This window comes from Salvelinus namaycush, chromosome 41 (genome assembly GCF_016432855.1).
Source record: "Salvelinus namaycush isolate Seneca chromosome 41, SaNama_1.0, whole genome shotgun sequence".
NCBI classification, from domain to species: domain Eukaryota; kingdom Metazoa; phylum Chordata; class Actinopteri; order Salmoniformes; family Salmonidae; genus Salvelinus; species Salvelinus namaycush.
In genome coordinates, this window is record NC_052347.1 from 1024541 (window position 1) to 1050983 (window position 26443).

Sequence of the window (26443 nt, forward strand, 5' to 3'; positions counted from 1 at the left end):
ATATTTCAGAGATTTCATATGTATATGTTTTAACCCTGCTAGTTTAGCATAACATCATTACAAACTCACTGACTTCTGATTTCAGTCTTTTATTGTCTTACAGTGAAGCATGCAATGTCAGTCATGATGAGGTTTATTTTGGTGTGTAACAGTATGTGTTTGTTTTAGTGAAAAGGCCACTCTTGACTTGCAAAACAATATTTCAGAATTGGTTTAAATTAAGTCAGGGTTAAATTAAGGGTCAGTTTAAGTATTTTGGTTAGTCGTTTTACAGGTCAGGATTGTCCCCCGTTTTAGAGCTCCAGCTCGATCTTGACGTCAATCTCGGCCTTGTAAGGTTCCAGCAGAGGGCGTACCTCCTCAGAGAGAAACCTCGCCACCTGAGTGAGTGAGAGAGAATGATGTGTTAGGTTGCGCCAACTATAGGTACATGGAGAAAAGCTGTATGATGTACTAAATACAAAAGAGCACATGTGATTTTGAAGCTCAACAGATTGAATGGATCTTTTTGCCACCGTTAAATCTGTACCAAGACCCCCAGTGTGCTGGATATTATTTTCTGTTTAACATCAGGTATTTTAAAATTATATTACAAAACTCTGAGGCAAAGTTGAGAAAAACAAAGGTATGTGTTCTGTATAGTACCTGTTGGGGGGCGCGGCCGATGAAGGTCTTGGGGTCCAGGATGCTGTCTAGATGGCCCAGGATAGGGGCGAAGTAGGGGTCAGCCTGGACCCTGGCCAAGAGGTCATTGTCCCCCCCCTCCTGTTTGACCACGGTTGCAGCCTGCTGGGACAACACACGGATCTTCTCATGGCAGTCCTGGTGCAAGAACACAGACACGAGAGAAACTGTTACTGTGTGATTACACAATAATAAACTGAACAAAATTACAAACGCAACATGCAACAATTTCAAAGATTTTGACTAGGAATACAGATATGCATCTGTTGGTCACAGATGTTGAGTGGATCAGAAAACCAGTCAGTTTCTGGTGTGACCACCATATGCCTCATGCAGCGCGACACATCTTCGCATAGCTTCCCTGAGAGTGTTTTGACAGTTTGTGCAGAAATTCTTCGGTTGTGCAAACCCACAGTTTCATCAGCAGTCCGGCTGGCTGGTCTCAGACGATCCCGCAGGTGAAGAAGCCGGATGTGGAGGTCCTGGCTGGCGTGGTTACACGTGTTCTGCGGTTGTGAGACTGGTTGGACCTACTGCCAAATTCTCTAAAATGACGTTGAAGGCAGCTTATGGTAGAAAAATTAACATTACATTTTTTGGCAACAGCTCTGGTGGACATTCCTGCAGTCAGCATGCCAATTGCATGCTCCCTCAAAACTTGAGACGTGTTATTGTGTTGTGTGACAAAACTACACATTTTAGAGTGGCCTTTTATTGTCCCCAGCACAAGGTGCACCTGTGTAATGATCATTCTGTTTAATCAGCTTCTTGATATGCCACACCTGTCAGGTGGATGGATTATCTTGGCAAAGGAGAAATGCTCAATAACAGGGATGTAAACAAATTTGTGCACAAATGTATAGAGAAATAAGCTTTTTGTGCTTATGGGAATATTTCTGGGATATTGTATTTCAGCTCATGAAAGACGGGACCAACACTTTTTGGGTTTATATTTTAGTTCAGTATACATGCAATCTGGGGATTAAAATGTCATTTGATTCAGTTATTGTACTGTTTAAGAAAATAAGCACACATACAGGAGGTAGCAAGCAGTATTGTCACGATAACAAGTATCCATCGGCCTCTATCACACACACACACACACACACACAGTTCACAACTTAGGCACCAAACTAAATGCATTAGGCGACAAACAGAATTTAAGGAGCACCAGAAAGAGATCGATTTTTGGTATAGTTTATGCTTACATTAGGCCTGTATGAATCCTACCTTTGAAGCATATATCATAAATAGCAGAGTCTATTCCTTTCTGCTCGTGCCAATCAAATTTGACTAGACCTACTGTCAAGTCACCAGGTTGTTAGCCAGCTAGTTAACATGACATGACTGAACAACATCGTTTGTTATCAAACTAATAATTAGCAACCTGGGATTAGTTTAAAAAAGGGACTCATGGTTTGTGAAATGATCTAAAATGTGCATGAAATCGCACCGGAAGAAGAAAAAAAGTTGCTCCAGTAATATGGGCCATATTTTATTAACCTTTTAAGCTAGAGACAAGCCATTTTCTTTGCTGTAAAGCTGCAAGCATGCCTGTCGCGAAATGGTGCTTCATTGTTCCTCTATGTCACTCAAAGGCTACATGACAGCGAACTTGCAACTGAAAAGCCTACTCAGACTGGCCTGTGCCCTTGGTTATACCAGGTGATGAAATGACACAATGTATCAACTTTGCTCACCCTGCTCCAATGTATAAAATGCACATGTAACAACAGAAGACTCATCGAGGTCTGCATCTCCACTCGCCACCACAGCTAAATTATAATTTAAACTGACAGAGGAATAGATGCGCTACACTAATTATGCAACGTGCGACTCATTATGCAACGTGGAGTCTGAGAAATACGTTCTGTTCTAATAGGTTGTGGTGTCATGCTGTACTAGAAGGGTGCGTACCTGTCTGTTGCCTCCAGCCTTCACCATAGCCATGATGATGTTCTCTGTAGCCATGAAGGGAAGCTCATGATGGATGTGTCTCTCGATCACCTGACAGAGAGAGCGAGAGGATGAGAGAAAGCGAGAGGGAAAGAGATAGATGAAAATTTGATAGGGATACATAACATTAGGGGTGTAATGGTTCACCAAACCCAGGTTTCGGTGCGTATTGCGGTCACGGTTCAGTTTCGGTACAGCAGGAAAATTAATCGCCAAGTTACTGTAGTTCATTTTAGTTTGGGCAAAATATGCAAAACTAACCCAGGAATAGATCATATACAGTGGCAAGAAAAAGTATTTGAACCCTTTGGAATTACCTGGATTTCTACATAAATTGGTCATCAAATTTGATCTGATCTTCATCCAAATCACAACAATAGTTTAAGCACACTTGTTTGTCTAACACACAAATGATTGTATTTTTATTGTCTATATTGAATACATAATTTATACGTTCACAGTGTAGGTTGGAAAAAAGTATGTGAACCCCTAGGCTAATGACTTCTCCAAAAGCTAATTGGAGTCAGCTAACCTGGAGTCCAATCAATGAGACGAGATTGGAGATGTTGGTTAGAGCTGCCTTGCCCTATAAAAAAACTCACAAAATTTGAATTTGCTATTCACAAGAAGCATTGCCTGATGTGAAAAATGCCTCGAACTAAATAGATCTCAGAAGACCTAAGATTAAGAATTGTTGACTTGCATAAAGCTGGAAAGGGTTACAAAATTATCTCTAAAAGCCTTGATGTTTATCAGTCCATGGTAAGACAAAATGTCTATATTTGGAGAAAGTTCAGCACTGTTGCTACTTTCCCTAGGAGTGGCCGTCCTGCAAAGACGACTGCAAGAGCACTGCGCAGAATGCTCAATGAGGTAAAGAAGAATCCTAGAGTGTCAGCTAAAGACTTCCAGAAATCTCTGGAACATGCTAACATCTCTGTTGACGAGTCTACGATACATAAAACACTAAACAAGAATGGTGTTCATGGGAGGACACCACAGAAGAAGCCACTGCTGTCAAAAAAACAACAACATTGCTGCATGTCTGAAATTTACAAAAGTGCACCTGGATGTTCCACAGTGCTACTGGCAAAATATTCTGTGGACAGTTGAAATTAAAGTTGACTTGTTTAGAAAGGACACACAGTACTATGTGGAGAAAACAAAGCACAGTACACCAACATCAAAACCTCATCCCAACTGTAAAGTATGGTGGCGGGAGCATCATGGTTTGGGGCGGCTTTGCTGCCTCAGGGCCTGGACAGCTTGCTATCAATGACGGAAAAATGAATTCCCAAGTTTATCAATGTTAGGCTATCTGTCCGCCAATTGAAGCTCAACAGAAGTTGGGTGATGCAACAGGACAAGGACCCAAAACACCGAAGTAAATCAACAACAGAATGTCTTCAACAGAAGAAAATATGCCTTCTGGAGTGGCCCAGTCAGAGTCCTGACCTCAACCCGATTGAGATGCTGTGGCATGACCTCAAGAGAGCAGTTCACACCAGACATGGTGTGTTCAATAAAGACATGAACACATAATTGTGTGTTATTAGTTTAAGCAGACTGTTTGTCTATAACATTTTATGACCAATTTATGCAGGAATCCAGGTATTTCCAAAGGGTTCACATACTTTTTCTTGCCACTAATGTAGAGCCCAATAAAATGGCTTTATTTTTTGCCCAATTCCGTTTAGTTTTTCCAGGTTTCTGATTTTCCACTGTCAAAATCACTTTAATAGAAAAAACAACATTGGAGGTTCAAAGCCCACAACAATGCTTAAACCACAATCACATTTTAGGTCTGGCAAAAAACAAAGACATTTTCATTTTTGGGTGTAGATACCCTTTCATTAACGTGCACACCAGCAAGTGCCTTGTTTGGTTAACAGTGTTTATGTAGCACACATGTGATTGCAGAGTTTGATGAACAAATCACCACTGAATTGATGCAAATAATCATGATATCATTCTGCCAGGTATACAGTGCCTTCGGAAAGTATTCACACCTTGACTTTTTCCACATTGTTAGGTTACAGCCTTATTCTAAAATGTATCAAATTGCCCCCCCCCCCCCCTCAATCGACACACAATACGCCATACTGACAAAACAAAAACATGTTTTTAGAAATGTTTGCTAACTTATTAAAAATAAAATATTACATTTACAGAAGTATTCAGACCCTTACTCAGTACTTTATTGAAGCACCTTTGGCAGCGATTACAGCCTCGTGTCTTCTTGTGTATGATACTACAAGCTTGGCACACCTGTATTTGTGGAGTTTCTTCCATTCTTCTCCGCAGATCCTCTCAAGCTCTGTCAGGTTGGATGGGAGTGTTGCTGCACAGCTATTTTCAGGTCTCTCCAAAGATATTCAATCAGGTTTAAGTCTGGGCACTGGCTGGGCCACTCAAGGACATTCAGAAACTTGTCCCGAAGCCACTCCTGCGTTGTCTTGGCTGTGTGCTGAGGGTCGTTGTCCTGTTGAGAAGGGAACCTTCGCCCCAGTCTAAAGGTCCTGAGAGCTCTGGAGCAGGCTCTCGTCAAGGATCTCTCTGTACTTTGCTCTGTTCATCTTTGCCTCGATCCTGACTAGTCTCCCAGTCCCTGCCGCTGAAAAACATCGCCACAGCATGTTGCCACCACCATGCTTCTCCGTAGGGATGGTGCCAGGTTCTCTAGATGTGACGCTTGGCATTCAGGCCAAAGAGTTCAGATAATGTGTTTCTCGTGGTCTGAGAGTCTTTAGGCAAACTCCAAGTGGGCTGTCATGTGATTTAACTGAGGAATGGCTTCCGTTTGGCCACTGCTGCAGAGATGGTTGTCCTTCTGGAAGGTTCTCTTATCTTCACATAGGAACTCTAGAGCTCTGTCAGTGACCATCTGGTTCTTGGTCACCTCCCTGACCAAGGCCCTTCTCCCCGATTGCTCAGTTTGGCCGGGCGGCCAGCTCTAGAAAGAGTCTTGGTGGTTACAAACTTCTTCCATTTAAGAATGAGGGAGGCCACTGTGTTCTATGGGACCTTCAATGCTGCAGAAATATGTTGGTACCCTTCCCCAGATCTGTGCCTCAACACAATCCTGTTTCAGAGCTCTATGAACAATTCCTTCGACCTCATGGCTGGATTTTTGCTCTGACATGCACTATCAACTGTGGGACCTCATATAGACAGGTGTGTGCCTTTCCAAATCATCTCCAGTCAATTTAATTTACCACAGCTGGACTCCAATCAAGTTGTAAAAACATCTCAAGGATGATCAATGGAAACAGGATGCACCTGAGCTCAATTTCGAGTCTCATAGCAAAGGGTCTGAATACTTATGTAAATAAGGTAGCAGTTTTTAATTTGAATACATTTGCAAACATTTCTAAAAACCTGTTTTCTCTGTCATTATGGGGCATTGTTGTAGATTGCTGAGGATTTTTATTTAATCCATTTTAGAATAAGGCTGCAACGTACCAAAATGTGGAAAAAGTCAAGGGGTCTGAATACTTTCCGACGGCACTGTCCATAGCATACTTTATGGTTAACATTTCATTGAGAAGGTTTATGGGAAAGACTTCCCATCTACCAGAAGACAGTTGTCATTAGCATCCTTGTGTACAGCTATACACAGACAGGGGCATTCTCGCGCCATTACCTCTTCAGAAAGTTGAAGAAAAAATAAGAATTACTTGTGCATTTTGTTCATGTCTTATCATCATCTTGGGCAAATGAATTAATGTCCTAATAAATTCAATACATTTAGTTGATTTCCTCCTAAGTTCAATACATTTTTGCATCTACTGGGAAGCCAAAATGTTCCCAGACTGGAGATTTAAATGATGATGGAGGAGCGCTATCTCTTCCACACACAACCGTTACACCCCTACATAACATACAAGACAGTTTGAGTTGAATGTTGTTCCTCTGTGATGTGTTATAGCCAACAGACGTACTGTGGGATAAGTGCAGTTGTGTGTGCATTACTCATGAAATGACAAGGTTTAAAATGGTGGTGATAATACCTTATGAGGACAACAATGGAAATAAGCCTCCTGGTTTATTGCGTTTTTATCCTCATTCATTTCTGTCTGGACAAGCCTACTACTTCTAATTATCTAATAAATCCAAGGAATTTACCTTGGGGTAGACCACCAGGCCTTCAGTGATGTTCTGCAGGGTGCTGAGGATGATGTCAGCGGTAAGGAAAGACTCAGGGAGAGAGATTCTCCTATTGGCACTGTCATCCAGTGTTCTTTCCAGCCACTGGACAGAGGCGGTCTGGAGGGGGTCAGCGAGCAGCGCTATCAGGTGGCGGGCCAGACTACAGCAACGCTCACAACGCATTGGGTTCCTCTTGTAGGCCATGGCACTGGAGCCTGGTGGGGGAGAGGCAGTCAGTGGGACCCAGACAAGTAACAATGGGTTGGCATTTAGGAAATAGCTTAAACTAGCTGTTTACTCTGAGCCAGGATGGTTTACCAGTTGGTGCCTTAATCAAAGTGAAATCTAGGGCTCAATTGTATTTTATTGATTCCTCACATCCTCTCTCCTTGCCTCTTTCTTAAAGTACATTGGAGCAGAAGATCAGAGGTGAAGGTTCTTCTGATATTTTGCTCCAATCTGCTTTGAGAGGTAAGGAGAGAGGATGTGAGGAATCAAGGAAATACAAAGTATATTAACCCTAGTTTTGGCATTAGATTCCTTTATACCTGGGTAGGAAGTGGACCAATTTCCTTCTTATGACTCACCAATCTGCTCCTTTTCAAAAGGCTCCTCAATCTCCTTAAGGTTAGCCAGCAGGCGGATGTCAGTGCAGATCTGAGGAAGAGAGTATAATATATTACCAGTGGGTCATTCCACTACTGTCAAAGACCATCAGGAGGCATTGTTTCGCCATAGACAGACTTGTGATTTACGGTAGTAAGAAAAACAAACTGTCAAATCTCATCTCAACCTTGTGGATGGTGGCTCCCATGCTGGCCAGGGGAGAGAGGGAGTCGATGTCTACCTTACGACTGTACGTCTGTCCAGTCACCATGTAAGCCCTGGGAGGAAAAATGTACAGGATTGAAAAAAAAATAAAGGTATTTCAGGGATTTGTTTGTACTCAAATGACAAACCGTGTGGCAAATAGGAAACTCAAGAGACTGTTGACATAAAAGTATACATTTAACTCACTTTTTAAAGCCTGCCATCTCCGTGACCATTCTGTCTAGATCCTCCACCTTATCATGGTCCCCCTGGAAGAGCTGCAGAAAGCTGGCCTGGGTGCCCGTAGTACCCTTCACCCCCCGGAAACGCAGGTCTTCGCGGGCGCGCTGAAGGTTCCGCATGTCCATGGCCAGGTCCTGGAGCCACAGACATGCTCTCTTACCCACTGTGGTCAACTGGGCCGGCCTGGTAGAGGTAGGTAGGTTATATATATACAGTGGGGCAAAAAAGTATTTAGTCAGCCACCAATTGTGCAAGTTCTCCCACTTAAAAAGATGAGAGAGGCCTGTAATTTTCATCATAGGTACAGTTCAACTATGACAGACAAAATGAGAAAAAACATTCCAGAAAATCACATTGTAGTTAGTTAAAATAAAATGTGGAGGGGAAAAATAAAGATTCATATAAAAATAAAACAGAAAGATGAAGACTGAGAAATATAAGGCAGAGAGATTAAAGTGGACTCAGAAGCACTGAATACATCACTCTTTAATCTGAGAGGAACATAAGTGTTCATAGACAAATGGGATATATCCACAATGGCACATAGTCCATGAGCTAGTGGTCGGGCTCACTTAGGCTGACAATGTCTCATAGTGATTTTATTCCACACACAGATGTATACAAAGCTCTCTCCAGCCCTCCATTTGGAAAAATCTGACCATAATTCTATCCTCCTGATTCCTGCTTACAAGCAAAAACTAAAGCAGGAAGTACCAGTGGCTCGTTCAATACGGAAGTGGTCAGATGACACGGATGCTACACTACAGGACTGTTTTGCTAGCACAGACTGGAATATGTCCCGGGATTCATCCAATGGCATTGAGGAGTATACCACCAAAGTCATCGCCTTTATCAATAAGTGCGTCGACGACGTCGTCCCCACAGTGACCGTACGTACATATCCCAACCAGAAGCCATAGATTACAGGCAACATCCGCATCGAGCTAAAGGCTAGAGCTGCCACTTTCAAGGAGCGGGACACTAATCCTGACGCTTACAAAAAATCCCGCTAAGAATCCTCAGCATCAACAGCATCCTCCTGGATACCCTAGACCCACTGCAATTCGCATACCGCCCCAACAGATCCACAGATGACTCAAACGCACTCCATACTGTCCTTTCCCACCTGGACAAAAGGAACACCTATGTGAGAATGCTGTTCATTGACTACAGCTCAGCGTTCAACACCATAGTGCCCATGAAGCTCATCACTAAGCTAAGGACTCTGGGACTAAACACCTCCCTCTGCAACTGGATCCTGGACTTCATGACGAGCCACCCCCAGGTGGTAAGAGTAGGCAGCAACACATCTGCCACGCTGATCCTCAACACTGTGGCCCCTCAGGGGTGTGTACTTAGTCCCCTCCTGTACTCCCCATTCACCCACAACTGCGTGGCCAAAACATGACTCCAACACCATCATTAAGTATGTTGACGACACAACAGTGATTGCCCTGATCACAGACAGCGATGAGACAGCCTATAGGAAGGAGGTCAGAGAACTGGCAGTGTGGTGCCAGGACAACAACCTCTCCCTCAATGTGAGCAAGACAAAGGACCTGATCGTGGACTATAGGAAAAGGCGGGCCAAACAGGCCCCCATTAAAATCGCTGTGGCTGTAGTGGAGCGGGTCGAGAGTTAAGTTCCTTGGTGTCCACATCACCAACGAACTATCATGGTCCAAACACACCAAGACAGTCGTGAAGCCCTCTTCACGACAAACCCCCCCCCCCCCCCCCCCCCCACTCCATTTGTTTTGTACACTGCTGCTACTCGCTGTTTATTATCTATGCATAGTCACTTCACCCCTACCTACATGTACAAATGACCTCAACTAACCTGTACCCCCGCACACAGGTACCAGTACCCCGGTATATAGCCTCGTTATTGTTCTTTTATTTTGTTACTTTTTACTTTACTTTATTTGGTAAATATTTTCTTAACTCTTCTTGAACTGCACTGTTGGTTAAGGGCTTGTAAGTAAGCATTTCACGGTAAGGTCTACACTTGTTGTATTCGGCGCATGTGACAAATAAAGTGATTTGATTTCCTTGAAAGTCCATGTAGGCCGTCATTGTAAATAAGAATTTGTTCTTAACTGACTTGCCTAGTTAAATAAAGGTAAAAACATAGAATTTTATATATGTCCCTAGAGTTGGAGATGTGTCGGTATACAACAATGTCAGTATACAAGTTATATGCTCACCTTTAATTATATCATTGAAAAGCTCAGATTCACAGATACCAATCAGACACTTTCTTCTCCCCCAGATGAACATAACCTTGACCTTTGACCTCTAGGGTACATATCACAATTACCTGTATAAATTGCTAATAAAAAGGAAACCCTGATACATTTTCATCTTTGTTTGACAAGTGGTTCTGAAAGGGCATTACCAATAGTTAATAGGATAACATTGTATATCATTTTAAATCAGCTCACATCCATGACTATTCACTTGTACATATCCATTTTACATGTTTGAAAATAAAATATTGCAATTATTGATCATGACATCTTCAGAAATCAGCAATTCAGATAGCTTTTCGGGCACATTCTTACCACAATTCTGTGAATAATCTTTATATCTGCACACTTGGCTCATTTGGTTGTGTATGCTACATCAATATGATCATTTTATGATATTATAATTATTATATATTATAATTATATTTCATACAGATATGATCATGCAAAATTGATCCAATAAGACCCTATTGAGTTGTTTGGCGGCCATATTAGAAAAAGGCTTCTGTGGAGTTCTTACTTGAATCCTGTGATGTCCCTGCATCTAACAATCTTTTTAAAAGTCTGTTCTAGCAGTGCGTGTGAAATGGGCTATTTTTTAAAACAATAGTTGTAGCTGGTGCTTTCAAAGTTGGTTATTATATATAATTTGAAATGTAAACTCATGGCCTTTCAGAACCACTTGTCAAACAAAGATTGAAATGTATCAGGGTTTCCTTTTTTAAGCAATTTACACAGGTCATTCTTATATGTACCCTAGGGGTCAAAGGTCAAGGTTCTGTTGACCTGAACATTGACCTGATGGATAGCTGTGAAACTAAGCTTTTCAATGATATATGATTAACGGCCATACGCGAGCAATAACATGTTCTATACAGACATTGTTTGTCATAGGGTACAATCCCTATGGGGAAAATGTATGGGATGGAATAAAGGAGTGATAACACAGAGAAAGCTACCATTGCTGCACTGCTATCACACATTTTCCAACTCTAGAGACATAGACCTTGAAGAAAATCACTGAGATCGTCGGCCCAAGCATGCCCGACAGCCCAAATTTGAGGGTCACGCTCATGGACTAAAATATAAGTTATTTTTAAGTTCATGTTTTAAGTATCCCTATATTTCAGTTTCTCGATTTTCCACCGGTTCAATTCTGAGATTATCTACAAGTGGCAGGTCAGCTGACCCTGTTGTACCAGAAAGTGTAGCTGGTTCAGAGTACTGCAAGTTGGACCAGTTCTGGTGTTTTCCTTTTTCTTTTCCTGCTCGTCCAATGACGGTTGCTGTATGTGGAATATCACTTTGTCAGCAAGCTGTTCCTTCCTCTGCTGGATTCGGTGGTCGACCACAGAATCCAGCAGAGGAAGGAACAGCTTGCCGACTGTCACTAAAAAAGGAGCAGGCTCTCAGTAATGGAAAGTGGCAGCTTGAGTAATACAAATAAAAACTGTCACACAACCCATATGTAATGGGGATCTTGAATTATGTTGTTGAGGTTTTATTTGTCTTTAAAGAAAAGAGGAAGATTGTTATTACGGGGCTATCACTCTGTCAAGAGTGCGCCTGCGCGGGAAGTTTGGTTGTTGATGGACCTAGCCTTGAGTGGAATGGCTACCTTGTAGTGTGTTCATACGGTATAGTAAACTTTGTTAAATTGGAACCTTGTCATTGTGTCATTTCGAGTTAACAGTTAGAACCTTCTGAGGTGTTCATACTTACTGGTAATGTGTGAAACCCAGGGTGGGGAGACCAGCGTATTTTTCAGCAAAGTTTGATAGTCTGTCGATCACTCTGGCCAACTATAAAGACAGAAATGTGTTTTTAGTTTACGGAAGTGATGAGGGATATACAGGATCATACTTGGTTGACTTTCTCAGACATTTTCAACACAAAGTTGCACATAACTTTACAGCATACTATCCGTATCTAGTGCTGGCCTGGGGGTAGTAGAAGTAATCCTCCCTGGTCTATAACCACTCTAACTTACCTTCGGCAGGAGAATGTCAAAACCGTCACGAAGCATGATCAAATCCTGAAGGGGGGGGGGGGGGAAACAACAGGCATAACAGTCATTATGCATAGAAATCTCAAAGTTGTATATATATACATATATACACACACTAGAGGTCGACCGATTATGATTTTTTTTGATACCGATACCGATTATTGGAGGACCAAAAAAAGCCGATACCAATTAATCGGCCGATTTATTTATTTATATATATATATATAATGACTATTACAACAATACTGATTGAACACTTATTTTAACTTAATATAATACATCAATAAAATCTATTTAGTCTCAAATAAATAATGAAACATGTTCAATTTGGTTTAAATAATGCAAAAACCGTGTTGGAGATGAAAGTAAAAGTGCAACATGTGCCATGTAAAAAAGCTAACTTTTAAGTTCCTTGCTCAGAACATATGAAAGCTGGTGGTTCCTTTTAACATGAGTCTTCAACATTCTCAGGTAAGAAGTTTTAGGTTGTAGTTATTTATAGGACTATTTCTCTCTATACCATTTGTATTTCATATACCTACTGGATGTTGTAATAGGTACTTTAGTATTGCCAGCCTAATCTCGGGAGTTGATAGGCCTGAAGTGATAAACAGTGAAGAGCTGCTGGCAAACGCAGGAAGGTGCTGTTTGAATGAATGCTTACGAGCCTGCTGCTGCCTACCACCGCTCAGTCAGACTGCGCTATCAAATCATAGACTTAATTATAATATAATAACAAACAGAAATATGAGCCTTCGGTCATTAATATGGTCAAATCCGGAAACTATCATTTCGAAAACAAAACGTTTATTCTTTCAGTGAAATACGGAACCGTTCCGTATTTTCTCTAACGGGTGGCATCCATAAGTCTAAATATTACTGTTACATTGCACAACCTTCAAAGTTATGTCATAATTTTGTAAAATTCTAGCAAATTAGCCAGGCGGCCCGAACTGTTGCATATACCCTGACTCTGCGTGCAATGAACGCAAAAGTAGTGACACAATTTGCCTAGTTAATATTGCCTGCTTACATTAATTTCTTTTAACTAAATATGCAGGTTTAAAAAAAGATACTTCTGTGTATTGATTTTAAGAAAGGCATTGATGTTTATGGTTAGGTACACATTGGTGCAATGATTGTGCTTTTTTCACAAATGGGCTTTTGTTAAATCATCCCCCGTTTGGCGAAGTTGGCTGTCTTTGTTAGGAAGAAATGGTCTTCACACAGTTCGCAATGAGCCAGGCGGCCCAAACTGCTGCATATACCCTGACTCTGTTGCACAGAACGCAAGAGAAGTGACAGAATTTCCCTAGTTAAAATAAATTAATGTTAGCAGGCAATATTAACTAAATATGCAGGTTTAAAAACATATACTTGTGTATTGATTTTAAGAAAGGCATTGATGTTTATGGTTAGGTACACATTGGTGCAACGACAGTGCTTTTTTCGCGAATGCGCTTGTTAAAATCATCACCCGTTTGGCGAAGTAAGCTGTGATTCGATGATAAATTAACAGGCACTGCATTGATTATATGCAACGCAGGACAAGCTAGATAAACTAGTAATATCATCAACCATGTGTAGTTAACTAGTGATTATGTTAAGATTGATTGTTTTTTTATAAGATAAGTTTAATGCTAGCTAGCACCTTACCTTGGCTCCTTGCTGCACTCGCATAACAGGTAGTCAGCCTGCCAAGCAGTCTCCTCGTGGAGTGCAATGTAAATCGGCGTCCAAAAATGCCGATTACCGATTAAGAAAACGGCCCTAATTAAAATCGGCCATTCCGATTAAATCGGTCAACATCTAATGTATACCCATGAGAAACAAACGTGACCATTAAACACTCATCCTAAAATAACGTGGTCCTTTTGGTCTAAAAGTAACTGTTTGCAGTCTGTTGCATGTACAATACATGGCCTAACCCAAAATTATCCCCCAAGCCCTGTGCCCTTGTGGAAATCTAAGAGGATTTGATTGGTATAAGCAATATAGTGAAACTTTCACCTAGTCTACTAGAGGCTAAGTAACAACGCCTACACCTGTCAAACCATCTCAGATCTCGAGGTCTATTTGGGATTGGGCTTCTCTTACCGTGTTGTCTCCCACGTAACAGGATGTGGCACCCAGGTGGATGATTGGAGCAGCGGTGGGGCAGCAGTGGGCGAAAGTGTGCACGTGGGCCATGACATCGTGCCTCAGCTTGCTCTCCTCCTCCGCCGCCATGGCAAAGTCGATGTCCTCAGCGTGGCTCTCCATCTCTGCTACCTGGGCGTCGGTGACGGGCAGGCCAAGAGCCTGGAGAAGGGAGAATAAGAGGAGGAGATGGAGTTATAAGGAGCAGACCAAGAGCCTGGTGGTCAACAGGAAGGACAAGAGGAGCGGAGAAAGTTAGAGCTGGTACCCTGGAGGCGTAGTGAAAGCACTGCAGCCTGTCATTGTTGGTTTTTAACTGATACTCTTTTTAACTGATACGCATTCAGTGTAAGCGCTAGCTACTTCATCAAGTGTTCTCTGGCTTTTATTAAGCTGAAACATTGTTGCTCCATTGCAGTAGTTGCACATTGTATGGTACTATATCATAAAAGTAAGCCAATTGTGTCAATGGGATGTGTGGTGGAACTGTCCAGAAAGTGGGTCAACATTTTCAGATAACTTTCAAACAGATAGCTAGAGGTGGTTGCTTTGCTCCATATCTATCTCGCACAGAAACTAGGAAAACTATTCCAGCACAATCTTCGTTATGGTAGCAGTTCTATTTAAAACCATTGAAAAATAGAACGTGTTGTTCGAGTAGCAGAGCAGAGGAGTTTGGCCCTGTGTTAATGACAATAGCGAGCGACATTCCTTCCCCTTAGCCGTTAGTAACACTTAAATGTTTTTTTACTTGGATCTGGATAGGTAGGCTATAAGCAGTGCAGTGGTGGAGTTTCCACTAATATCACATGCAACTTACATATCTGAAAACATAGAAGGGTTATTTAGGGACAAGGAAGGAGAGTGAAGAGCGTAAAGAGGCTAGGCTAACTCTCAGGGGGTTAGTGTCCTATTACCTTGACATTTTGGCCTGGCTATTTTTTGACACAAACACACCCCAGCAGATTTCAGAGAGACATTGGAGACAAACTTGCTATTTGAAATCTGACGAAACAACATTTTGTATGGGAACACTGTCTGTACATTCGTTTTCACGAGGGCACAAGACTATAGTAGCGACTAGCGAGTGTGAGAAGAGACAGATTCCACCACCATAGCCCTGCTCTTTCTGTGTGTGTGTGTGTGTGTGTGTGTGTGTGTGGCTGCTAAAAAGCCCCAAATGCAGTATTTCTGTTACATGTATTTGAAATACGTATTTTAATTACTTCTGAGTACTTCGTCATTTGAATTACACTGGGCTGAACTACACCCCAATGTATTTTGTATTTTCAAAATACTTTTCTATACCATTTTGTATAGCGGTTCACATTTTGTGGCCCACCTTTCACCCTGCATTGGTATCAGAAGTCTGATTGCACTAAATTAACTAAATATACAAATTGTAACAATTGCAAAGCATGCTGAGTATTATTCTAATAGCTCTGCCCCGAAACAATACACTGTGTGCTTTGTAGTTCATTTTGATATGTTCATTTTCACATATACATTAAGGTGATTTAGCAGACACCATTACCAGAGTGGACTTGCTCAACTAAGGTAGTTCAACAAAAACATAATACAGTCAATGTAAAACCATTACCGAGAATGTTTTTGCTGTTCGGGCCAGCTACTTTCAAATATATTTGTCTAAGAATTGTGTCATTTATTTTGATACAAAATATCTGTATTTTGTACTTTTTGCCCATAGGCTAGGCCCTGCCTATATCCTTATTCCTTATATTTGTGTAGTCCATTTCCCCTCCACTAACAGATCAGCTGAGCTGTTGCATGTGACAGAGGGTCTGATAGTAAGGTTAATTACAAACACCCAGCCTCCCTGGAAATTAGAAGAGATGTGGAAGTCATTTTTGTCTTCAAAAATAGCCTAGTGTTTTTCTCTTAAAAAGGTCTTTGCTGGACAACTCTTATCCAGGTTTCACTCTCTGTAGGTTTGTTTATCATGTGGAAATGGCTGGAAATCCATATCCAGGTTCCAAACAGTGTAGGCCAACAGCAGTGGAATATTGGAATTTGCAGTGCAGTCCCTGAACTAGCTGAAAGAGATTTGGAACCCTGACATCAAGTTAAAGAGAGGCTAGATTATTGAAGATAGGGGGTACATATCTGAGGGTCTTCTACAGGGTTGATTGACTAGCGTAACTTACTTTACCAACCCTCCCAGTCACTTTCCTGACTTTGCCAACAACTGGGTACTGTTGATGAATAACTACATGCATTGTCACATCCACAACCATGCATCAATACTCCACAGCTTATCACAAGACACTGCATCCTACTAGCTCGTTTGTTTGGTTTGCATCTTCTGTCTTGTAAGGCAAATACAGTACCGTTATATTCTGAAGCTGTTCATTTACTATAAGGTCCTCCTATATTTAGAGCAGAGAACTTGAGAAGGATCTCTCAAGGTCGCAAACTTAAAATAGACTTCATTTTGTAGCAGAAAGTGCACAAATAATTTGGAAAACTATAGCTAGATAGCTACTGAAACATGCTATAGCTAGATAACTAAAATAACATGCATGCTCATTCATGATCACTAGCCAAGATTACAGCTAGCTAGCTAAGTGGCTATTTAGAGCGCACACCTTCTCAGCTTTGGCCAAGTAGATCCACAGTTTCCTCCACGTTGTGAATTTCTTCCTGTCACTGAAGTTATAGGCCATTTCCTTGCTGGCATATCGTGACACCAGCGGCGAACGATACTTATTAAATTCGTCAAATGTGTCCATGACTGACACGTATGTTGCAAGCCTCAGGCAGGCAGCACGCAAGTAAGTAAACCTCGTCTTCTTCGATGAGCTTTAACGGCGGTTGGCATTCAATAAATGTTGCATTACCGCCATCTACTAGACTGGAGTATAACTCCCTTATACTTTGCTTGAAAAAAAAAAAAAAAAATACCCTACCATCTAACAACACTCACAAAAAAATATATTATAATAAAAACACAACCCTACTCGACTATTTACATCTATTTAGTCCTAACTAAGGCTGACAACCTGAAAGGATGGGACACCACTTAACACACCCTGTCACTCTTCTGATGTCAAGTCTCGCACACCCAAATACCTCTCTGCAGCTGCCACCACAACCTAAATTTTCTGCGACTTGATAACCATTGCTATAAATGCAAAAAAATCCAATCTTACTGAAACATATCACTTGTTGATTTATTCCTCTGTACTTGTACAGATCTACTACTCACACCACTCCTCTCAGGATCCCTCCCTCTTGACCCATCTTCCTCTACTTTCTTCACTGCCTCAGCAAATTACAACTTATGCACTACTCTAACCCTGGAAACCTCAACCTTCCTCTCTCACATGGGACATTTCTGATCCCCAGCCCGATGGGCACCCCTACAATTAACACATACCACTACCTTCCCCAATGCTACACATTCCTTTGTCTCATGCCCTTCTGCACACTTCTCACATCTACAAACCTCCCTCCTACACACTGCTGCCACATGCCCATGAGCTTGACACCTGTAACAGTGTAATGTATTCGGCACAAAATCTCATACACGATAACCTAATATCACTTTGTATGGCAAAGACTCAACATCAAAACTCAAAAGAACAAACAATGGCTCTTCTGTTTCACCACTCACGCCACCCTGTCTGTGTCACACAAAATTACAAGCATCACAAACACTGGGAATCTTCCCCTTCAGTTGGTCAACTTTTACATTTACTTCTACCCCAGTAATTACTCCTTTTAACGGCACCCTTTTCTTGAGAGCAAAACAATTCACGTTTCTTGCCATCATTCGTTTACCGTGGAGCGCCTTTACCCTCTGACCAGCAGAAACACAAACAATTATCACAAGACCACAAGACCCTCAGCGATTCCACAACACCAAACTCTGTTTTCACCCACCCTGAAACCACACACTTCTGAGTCTGCTTCTTCTTTAAGTTTTTATTGACGGTTTGCAACCAACTGACAGGTGCATACATTGCCACATACAGTACTGGAGTGTGAGGCCAGTCACAACTTTTCTATAGCGCTATATTCTCTTAATAACTAACCCTTCATTTCGAATAAAATAATTTCCTACAAACCTCACTACTCCCACCACCCCCACCCAAAATACCACCCAATCCCCATTCCCATCCAACCTATCTGACCGAGTCAAACAACCTCTCCCTTTCTACATCATACATTTCCCAAAATAATAATACATGCTCAACCGTTTCCTCTACCATACAGCCATTACAGACTCCGCTGCCATGTTTCCCTATCAATTTCAAAGAGGACTTAAATCCTGTATGCCCTTATCTCATCCTACACAACATAACGTCCTCCCTTCTATTCCCATTACATGACACTATCACCTGTACAGATTTCCTTGTACTGTAAAAATGTCTGCCCTCGCTACTTTCATCCCATTTTCCAATTCTTCCGAATCAATGTTTTAATTCCCCCTCTACCCAACTGCACCTGTATATCTACAATATAGTTTTTCACTGTTTGTTTTGCTATTATATCTACTATATCATCCAACAGAACTGAATTTCAATACCATTTCTTTGTAAGCCCAACAACAGCATCATTATTTCTAACCATATATCCTCAAGTTCTGACTTTCCAGATCTTAAGCTACACAAAACTGTTGCAAAGTCCCAACATAATTTACTTCTCTTCATGGTCGCACCTCCTCCATCCATTGCAATCCAACAATTATCACGACCATTTCTGTTGAATATACGGATCCCGCCCTGACTTGGAAGAACAAGAAATCCATAATCCATTTGCACATTCCCCCACTAATACCCCATTCCATTCAATTTGATCAGTAGACCTTCCCACCACGTTGTATGACATGCATTTTCAATGTCAAAATATACTATTGATATCACTTTCTTCATTGCCAAAGCTTCGGGCATCTCAGTACTAACTGTAACCAACGCATCAAGGGTACTTCTTGCTTATCTGAATCCACTTTGGGGTGGATTTAAGAGAACCCTATCTTCTCAGATAATACATCAATCTACCTATACTGAACAGAAATATAAACGCAACAATTTCAAAGATTTTACTGAGTTTACAGTTCATATGAGGAAATCAGTCATTTGCAATCAATTCATTCTGCCCTAATATATGGATTTCACATGACTGGGAATACAGATATGCATCTTTTGGAAGGATGTTGCACAGATCCTGCAATGGCCAACGGCTACACAAAAAAAACACAAAGGATTAGTGTCGGGCGGCTTACGTGGCTGTGGAAAGACGAGAATGGTGATATACTGTAGGCCTATGCGTTCATTTTATGCAGCTAAAGGTAGGAGAAGGCAGGGATAGTTAGGTGGTGAGGCAAGAACTATGTACAGTGGTGGAGTCTGTGCCGGGCACTGTTGTTAATCAGGTGCTTGAATTAATTGAGTCACAGGAAGGAGTAGTAAAGGCTGTACCTGGTGCTATAGTAGGAGTCGATAGTGACGCTGTTGTCTTTAGTGATTTTGTTATCTGTGGAGGTGACCATACTGATAAAGGCGTAGATCAGAATAATCTGACACAACAGATTATGAATACTGTTGAACCACCAAATTTAACACATACATTGTATGGGGGTGGTCGTGATGTTGGAGAACACCAAAAAGTTAAGACCTGGGGAAGAAAGGGGGGGAGGGAAATAAAATAAATGTCTGGATTATCATGCTATTTCAATGGCAATACATGCCGTCATGCAGCATAATGAAACATTTGATTTCCAATTTTGGGAGGAAGTTGCGAAAACTTCGCAAATGCCAACTGAAACAACCATTGTCACTAATTGCAGTGTCAAAACTCTTAGGAATATGTGGAACAAGAATAGAATATTCAAAGTCTTGTTAATCTGATTGAGTAACAGGTTCAGTTCACGAACTCTTAGAGCCTGCCACCCATTTTTAATGAGATAGGAGATAAGGGTGACAACAGTGACAACACAAACTTAAGTCATCGCAACACAGTCAAAGACAGTAAACTAATTGATACAAACCACCAATCAAACACAGAGTCGGTCGTCGGAATGAGAAGGATCGGACCAAAGCGCAGCGTGGCAAGTGTTCATGATTATTTATTTAAACTGAACACTGAGACAAAATAACAAAATGGAACGACACAAAACAGTTCTGTCTGGTGCAGACACAAAACAGAAAACAACTACCCACAAAACACAGGTGGGAAAAAGCTGCCTAAGTATGATTCTCAATCAGAGAGAGCTGCCTCTGATTGAGAACCACACCCGGCCTAACACAAAGAAATACAAAACATAGAAAATGAACATAGAATGCCCACCCAAATCACACCCTGACCAAACCAAAATAGAGACATAAAAAGCTCTCTAAGTTCAGGGCGTAGAGCAACCAAGGTGGGATAACAGGAAGAACCACAGAGGGGCTGAACTCGTTCCCAAACAGTCCCATCTCTCTCGTCATTCCATTACCTATCCACCCAAAGCTTCTCGTTCATGCTCCCAGCACTCTAGGATCGCCTTTTTTGTAGGATATGTAACTTTATGTCCTTGAAGATTTACCCAGTATGTCATGGTGCAGCTGCTGTCCAAAAATGTCACATGGAGAAGAACTGAAGTTTTTTTCTGCGACACTACAGGGCTGGGTATAATAGATGAGACTCACCAGAAATACCTCAGTGGACTCACGCATAAAGAATGAGAGTCCTCTAGTGGCTAAAAGCCTGTTTTAGCAAGGCAGCACATAGAGAATGATAGAGAAAGCATCCCTATATCATTCCAATTATGGCATCTGTGAGCGCACGGACAGCGCCATTGAGAAAATCTCCGTTTTGAAGTAGTCCATTTTCTTCTTCTACTACTTGTATGAGTATGCAAACAAACTGAAAGGGTACATACTGCCACCCGTAGAGTGTTGTTTGAACAGGTATAAAGCTAAGGTTGCCGATTTACTGCCACCTGCAGTTATGGACTGTTTGCTCACGCGTATAATTCAATGGCTGATCGCTCCTCATCACCCAGAACCAAGTCCTCCTTATGAAAAACTAAGCATTCTTATAGGATTTTTAGTACCCTATAGTGGGCTTATAGTGTCCTATAATATATCTAATCTTCTAAAATATTCCTGGGTTTCCTGTAGGATTTCCTGCTGGATATTTTCTGTTATAACACTCAATAATACTTGGACACTATTATCATTCATCAAAATCTCTATAGTATTCCTATAGTGAGCTTTGATAGTATTCTATATATTTTTTGTAGTTCTTCAAGCTGCTTAAGAGCTCTCTTACCTATCATTCATGTGCTTTTACCAGTGAATAACGTTTGTTCATTGTCATACTTGTTGGTAAAGCTTGTTTCCCTTTTTCTGCTTATTATACAGAGCATCTACTTTTAAAATCAACGTTATTGAAATATTTCCTGAATTAAACAAATTGCAGAAAATTGCCTATGTCTCAAAAAAATGTGTAGATCCAACATGTCTCAAATCCGATTGACTGGATTGAAGAGCTACTCCACACTTTATGACTTATGTAGAATTTAAGTTATGCAAATCAAATTTTACTCATATAAGTAGTGCGGCTGAAGATAGGTAGCTGATGGTTGTGAGGTCTGAGTTTTATTGAATTGACGCGACCCTAACATGGTGTAGAATGATTCAATTGAGATTACTTCAAAACAGCCTTTGTGTGACTATTCAAGTACGCTACACCACAGTCAACATGTCAGAGGACAATCTTAAGTAGAAAGTAACACAAATATATACAGTACCAGCCAAACGTTTGGACACACCTACAGTACTCATTCAAGGGTTTTTCTTTATTTTCACTATTTTCTACATTGTAGAATAACAGTGAAGACATCAAAACTATGAAATAACACATATGGAATCATGTGGTAACCAAAAAAGTGTTTAAACAAATATTTTTTATTTGAGATTCTTCTAAGTAGCCACTCTTTGCCTTTATGATAGCTTAAATTAATTTGTGTCACGGAGCAGACAAGCTGTGTTGTATGAGATTTTGCAGTGCCTGTTTAGGGTGAGAGAGATGGGGGCATTTGTGAGGTTCGTCTGGGTACCAGCTCATGTGGGAGTAAAGGGGAATGAGTAGGTGGATATTCTTGCCAAGCAGGCTCTCAAACATCCTAGTGTTGAAATGGAATTCTCAATCAGTAAAGCAGAAGCCAAGGGGTTAATAAAAAGAGTGGTTAAAAACAAATGGCAAGAGTTGTGGAACAGGGAGGGAAAGGGAAGACACCTGTAGAAGACCCAGGAAAAGGTGGGGGCAGGGAGGTCCTTAGGTCGAGAAAGAAGGGAGGAAAGTGTAATCACAAGGCTGAGACTGGGACACACGCGGCTCAACAGTACATTCAAATTGGTAGTGATCACTGTCAGGAGGAGATGGAGACAGTGGAACGTGTTATTCAGTTCCAGCAATATGGGAGGGAAAGGAAGAGATTGTTATCATATTTAAGAAGTAATGGTGTTGAAGAGCCAAGCATAAGTGAATTGCTGAGAAAATCTTGAGGGGATGTACTCCTCTCACTCCTCCTCTAATGTTGCTGCCATGAAGCCATAGCCGCGGGAAGTAGTTTAAGGGTGGAGGTGCTGTTTTTTTGTTGTTGCTTGCACTACAAATGCTATATCGGTCCGCAAATACAGCACTGTTAAAGGCCCAGTGAAAAAAAAAATAGTTCCTATTTTACTTTTTTTTTTTAAGTCATATTTTTCTGGGGGTGATGCAGCACCCTGAGCGTCTCTACTTCCCTCGGCTATGCGTGAAGCTAATCCGCAGTGGCCACTGAAACAACTAAGCAGAAGCTGCTCTTCTTCTTTGGTTTTTATATGGTGGTTGGCAACCAACTTCAATGTGCATAACCGCCACCAACTGGACTGGAGTGTGGACCAGAGACAGGGAAGGTCTAAATCCTACCCATTATTCACATCTCCTTAATAAGGAAACAAAATACATAATTAAATACTACATCCCCTCAAGATTTTCTCAGCAATTCACTTATGCTTGGCTCTTCAACACCATTACTTCTTAAATATGATAACAATCTCTTCCTTTCCCTCCCATATTGCTGGAACTGAATAACACGTTCCACTGTCTCCATCTCCTCCTGACAGTGATCACTACCAATTTGAATGTACTGTTGAGCCGTGCATGTCCCAGTCTCAGCCTTGTGATTACACTTTCCTCCCTTCTTTCTCGACCTAAGGACCTCCCTGCCCCCACCTTTTCCTGGGTCTTCTACAGGTGTCTTCCCTTTCCCTCCCTGTTCCACAACTCTTGCCATTTGTTTTTAACCACTCTTTTTATTAACCCATTGGCTTCTGCTTTACTGATTGAGAATTCCATTTCAACACTAGGATGTTTGAGAGCCTGCTTGGCAAGAATATCCACCTACTCATTCCCCTTTACTCCCACATGAGCTGGTACCCAGTGAATCTCACAAATGCCCCCATCTCTCTCACCCTAAACAGACACTGCAAAATCTCATACAACACAGCTTGTCTGCTCCGTGACACAAATTAATTTAAGCTATCATAAAGGCAAAGAGTGGCTACTTAGAAGAATCTCAAATAAAAAATATTTGTTTAAACACTTTTTTGGTTACCACATGATTCCATATGTGTTATTTCATAGTTTTGATGTATTCACTGTTATTCTACAATGTAGAAAATAGTGAAAATAAAGAAAAACCCTTGAATGAGTACTGTAGGTGTGTCCAAACGTTTGGCTGGTACTGTATATATTTGTGACTACTTGACTACAAGAGGCGAAACGAGGGTTAACTGGGCAAAAAATCTGTCTTCTCCAGCAGGTGGCGATGTTTTGTTTATTTCGCTCACCAAGCAAGGCGTTTTTGTATGGAAGTCAATGAGAGAGTGTCGAATTTGTTCAACATAAATGTAATAGTTTGAGATTTATTTTATCTAATATACGTTTCGTAATGCATAGGTTGTTACGAGTGTAGGACATGTGACATCCTGGCAACTTTGAGAGAAAACACTTTATATCGGCTATGCATTTCATGACATGAAGCTAGTATCCTTGCATCTCTCTCCAGGCGGTTGATGTCAACATCCAATATTTTAAAAAGTATTGCAATAACGAGATGTATCCACCAATACAAAGGGAGGAATGGGCGGGAGTTTGACAGCCAGCCGTTCTGTGGACAACGAATCCAATTGTTAGAGTGGAAACATAGGTATCTCGTCATTATATTTCCTTCCGTAGGGCGTTGTAGCAGTTTTGCTTCTGTCCCTCTCCTCGCCCCAACCTGGGCTTGAACCATGGCCTCTGCACACATCCACGACAGTTAGCCTCGAAGCATCGTTGCCTATCACTCCACAAAAGCCCCGATCATTGCAGAGCAAGGGAAACTACTTCAAACGCTACTAGCGCACACCGCTAACTAGCTAGCCATTTCCTATCGGTTACAAAAGCAATTTCATGACGCTCGTCATAGAATCCGTCGGGTGATTGGATGAGCCTTCTTGAGTGCGTGAAGTCACGTAGATGCTATACAGAGCCGTCTATTTAAAATAAATAAAATGAAAATGTAAAAAATATATATATATTCTAGCTCATGCCGACATTAAATAAATTAACCCACCAAGGTCAAAAGAGGTTGGTATTATGATGCATTTATATACCATTATGGGCAATTTTTTTGATAAAGTCAGAGGCATTAGGCTACTACTGTTGTGCATGGTTTTGTCACGAACCGGCTTGACAAACAAAAAGGGAGACAACGTGGAGATGAAGAATAACAAAATATATTTATTAACTGAAGTAAAGTAAATACAATTAATGGTGTGTGTTTAGTCAGTAATCAGTAGCGTAAGTGAGTGGTCGCGTGTATTCGTGTGATAATGAGGGGTGTTGAAAGGTGCCAACGCAAACAAGCCAAATAGCCACAAAAAAATGCCACACCCAAAATCTGTCTGTGTCTGCATGGAGAGAGTCTCCCCAATGAATGGGGAAAAGGTGCATTTATACCGGGATACACCCGAGCCCAGGTGTGTCCCATTTCACTGATGACCCTCCCGGCTCCGCCCACCGACATCCTATTAAGGAAAACAAGAGCAAAGAGAACGAATTTGGCAGACAGAGTGGGAGGGTCGTCACAGTTTGTCGTACATCAAAGAAAAAGGGAAATAGCTGCTGTGAAAAAGGTGTAATACTTTCTGTATTATTAGTACCGTTTTTTGCTTATGTTTGGGTTCCCTGTGATGCCAACCAGAAATGTGGGATAGTGTGAGATAAAGCTATGGTACCCTAATCTTTGACATTTTGTAATGATGATTTATTTTTATTTATTATTATTTAAAGTCAAGGGGTGTTGTGCTTGTTTTGGCCTGCAGAGGTAGCTGCTCGCTCTAGTGCAAGGGGGGTCAAAGTACAGCCGCCGGCCGTATTTGGCCCGCTGGGCACTTCAATCCGGCCCGCGAGACATTTTTTAAATGTATTAAAGATTATTATACTTGAGTTACGATTTTTGGCCTAAAATTACTCATTCCATGATAAACAAACAACCTCCAATGGCGCTGTAGCCTGGCAGCGTGCTCTGTATTTGGGCCTACAGTCAGATTCAGAATGCGCTCAGTCATCATAGCCACTTCATTACTTGACGACTTTTGACTTGAAAAATGAGTGCTGCGAAAATGAGAAAAGTGGACTCTGAATGTTGTGTGTTTAAAGAAGAATTGAGAGCAAAATACTTTTTTACTAATATTGGACATAAGGCTGATATGCCAAGAAAGTGTTGCAGTTTTTAAGGAATATAATCTCAATCATCATTTTTCAAGCAAGCATGAGATGTAGCTCCAAACACACCAAGACAGTCGTGAAGAGGGCACGACAAAACCTTTTCCCCCTCAGGAGACTGAAAAGATTTGGCATGGGTCCTCAGATCCTCAAAAAGTTCTACAGCTGCACCATCGAGAGCATCCTGACCGTTTGCATCACCACCTGGTATGGCAACTGCTCGGCATCTGACCATAAGGCGCTCAAGATGGTAGTGCGTATGGCACAGTACATCACTGGGGCCAAGCTTCCTGCCATCCAGGACCTATATAATAGGCGGTGTCAGAGGAAAGCCCATAAAATCATCAGAAACTCCAGTCACCCAAGTTAGACTGTTTTCTCTGCTACCGCACAGCAAGCGGTACCGGAGCGCCAAGTCTAGGACCAAAAGGCTCCTGAATAA

At 41.4% G+C, this 26443-nt stretch overlaps 1 protein-coding gene across 1 annotated transcript; it reads right to left on the minus strand.

The window, feature by feature from the left end:
• Positions 1-73: 73 nt before the first annotated feature.
• LOC120034335 (adenylosuccinate lyase-like) lies at positions 74-17050 on the minus strand. Its single transcript, XM_038980854.1, has 11 exons — positions 16845-17050; positions 14197-14400; positions 12082-12126; positions 11814-11893; positions 7807-8025; positions 7583-7673; positions 7377-7446; positions 6766-7004; positions 2602-2691; positions 646-822; positions 74-380 (listed from the first exon to the last, which is right to left on the minus strand). The coding sequence occupies exons 1-11, from the start codon at positions 16986-16988 to the stop codon at positions 294-296; spliced, it is 1446 nt and encodes a 481-aa protein (XP_038836782.1). The 5' UTR covers positions 16989-17050; the 3' UTR covers positions 74-293.
• Positions 17051-26443: the final 9393 nt, after the last annotated feature.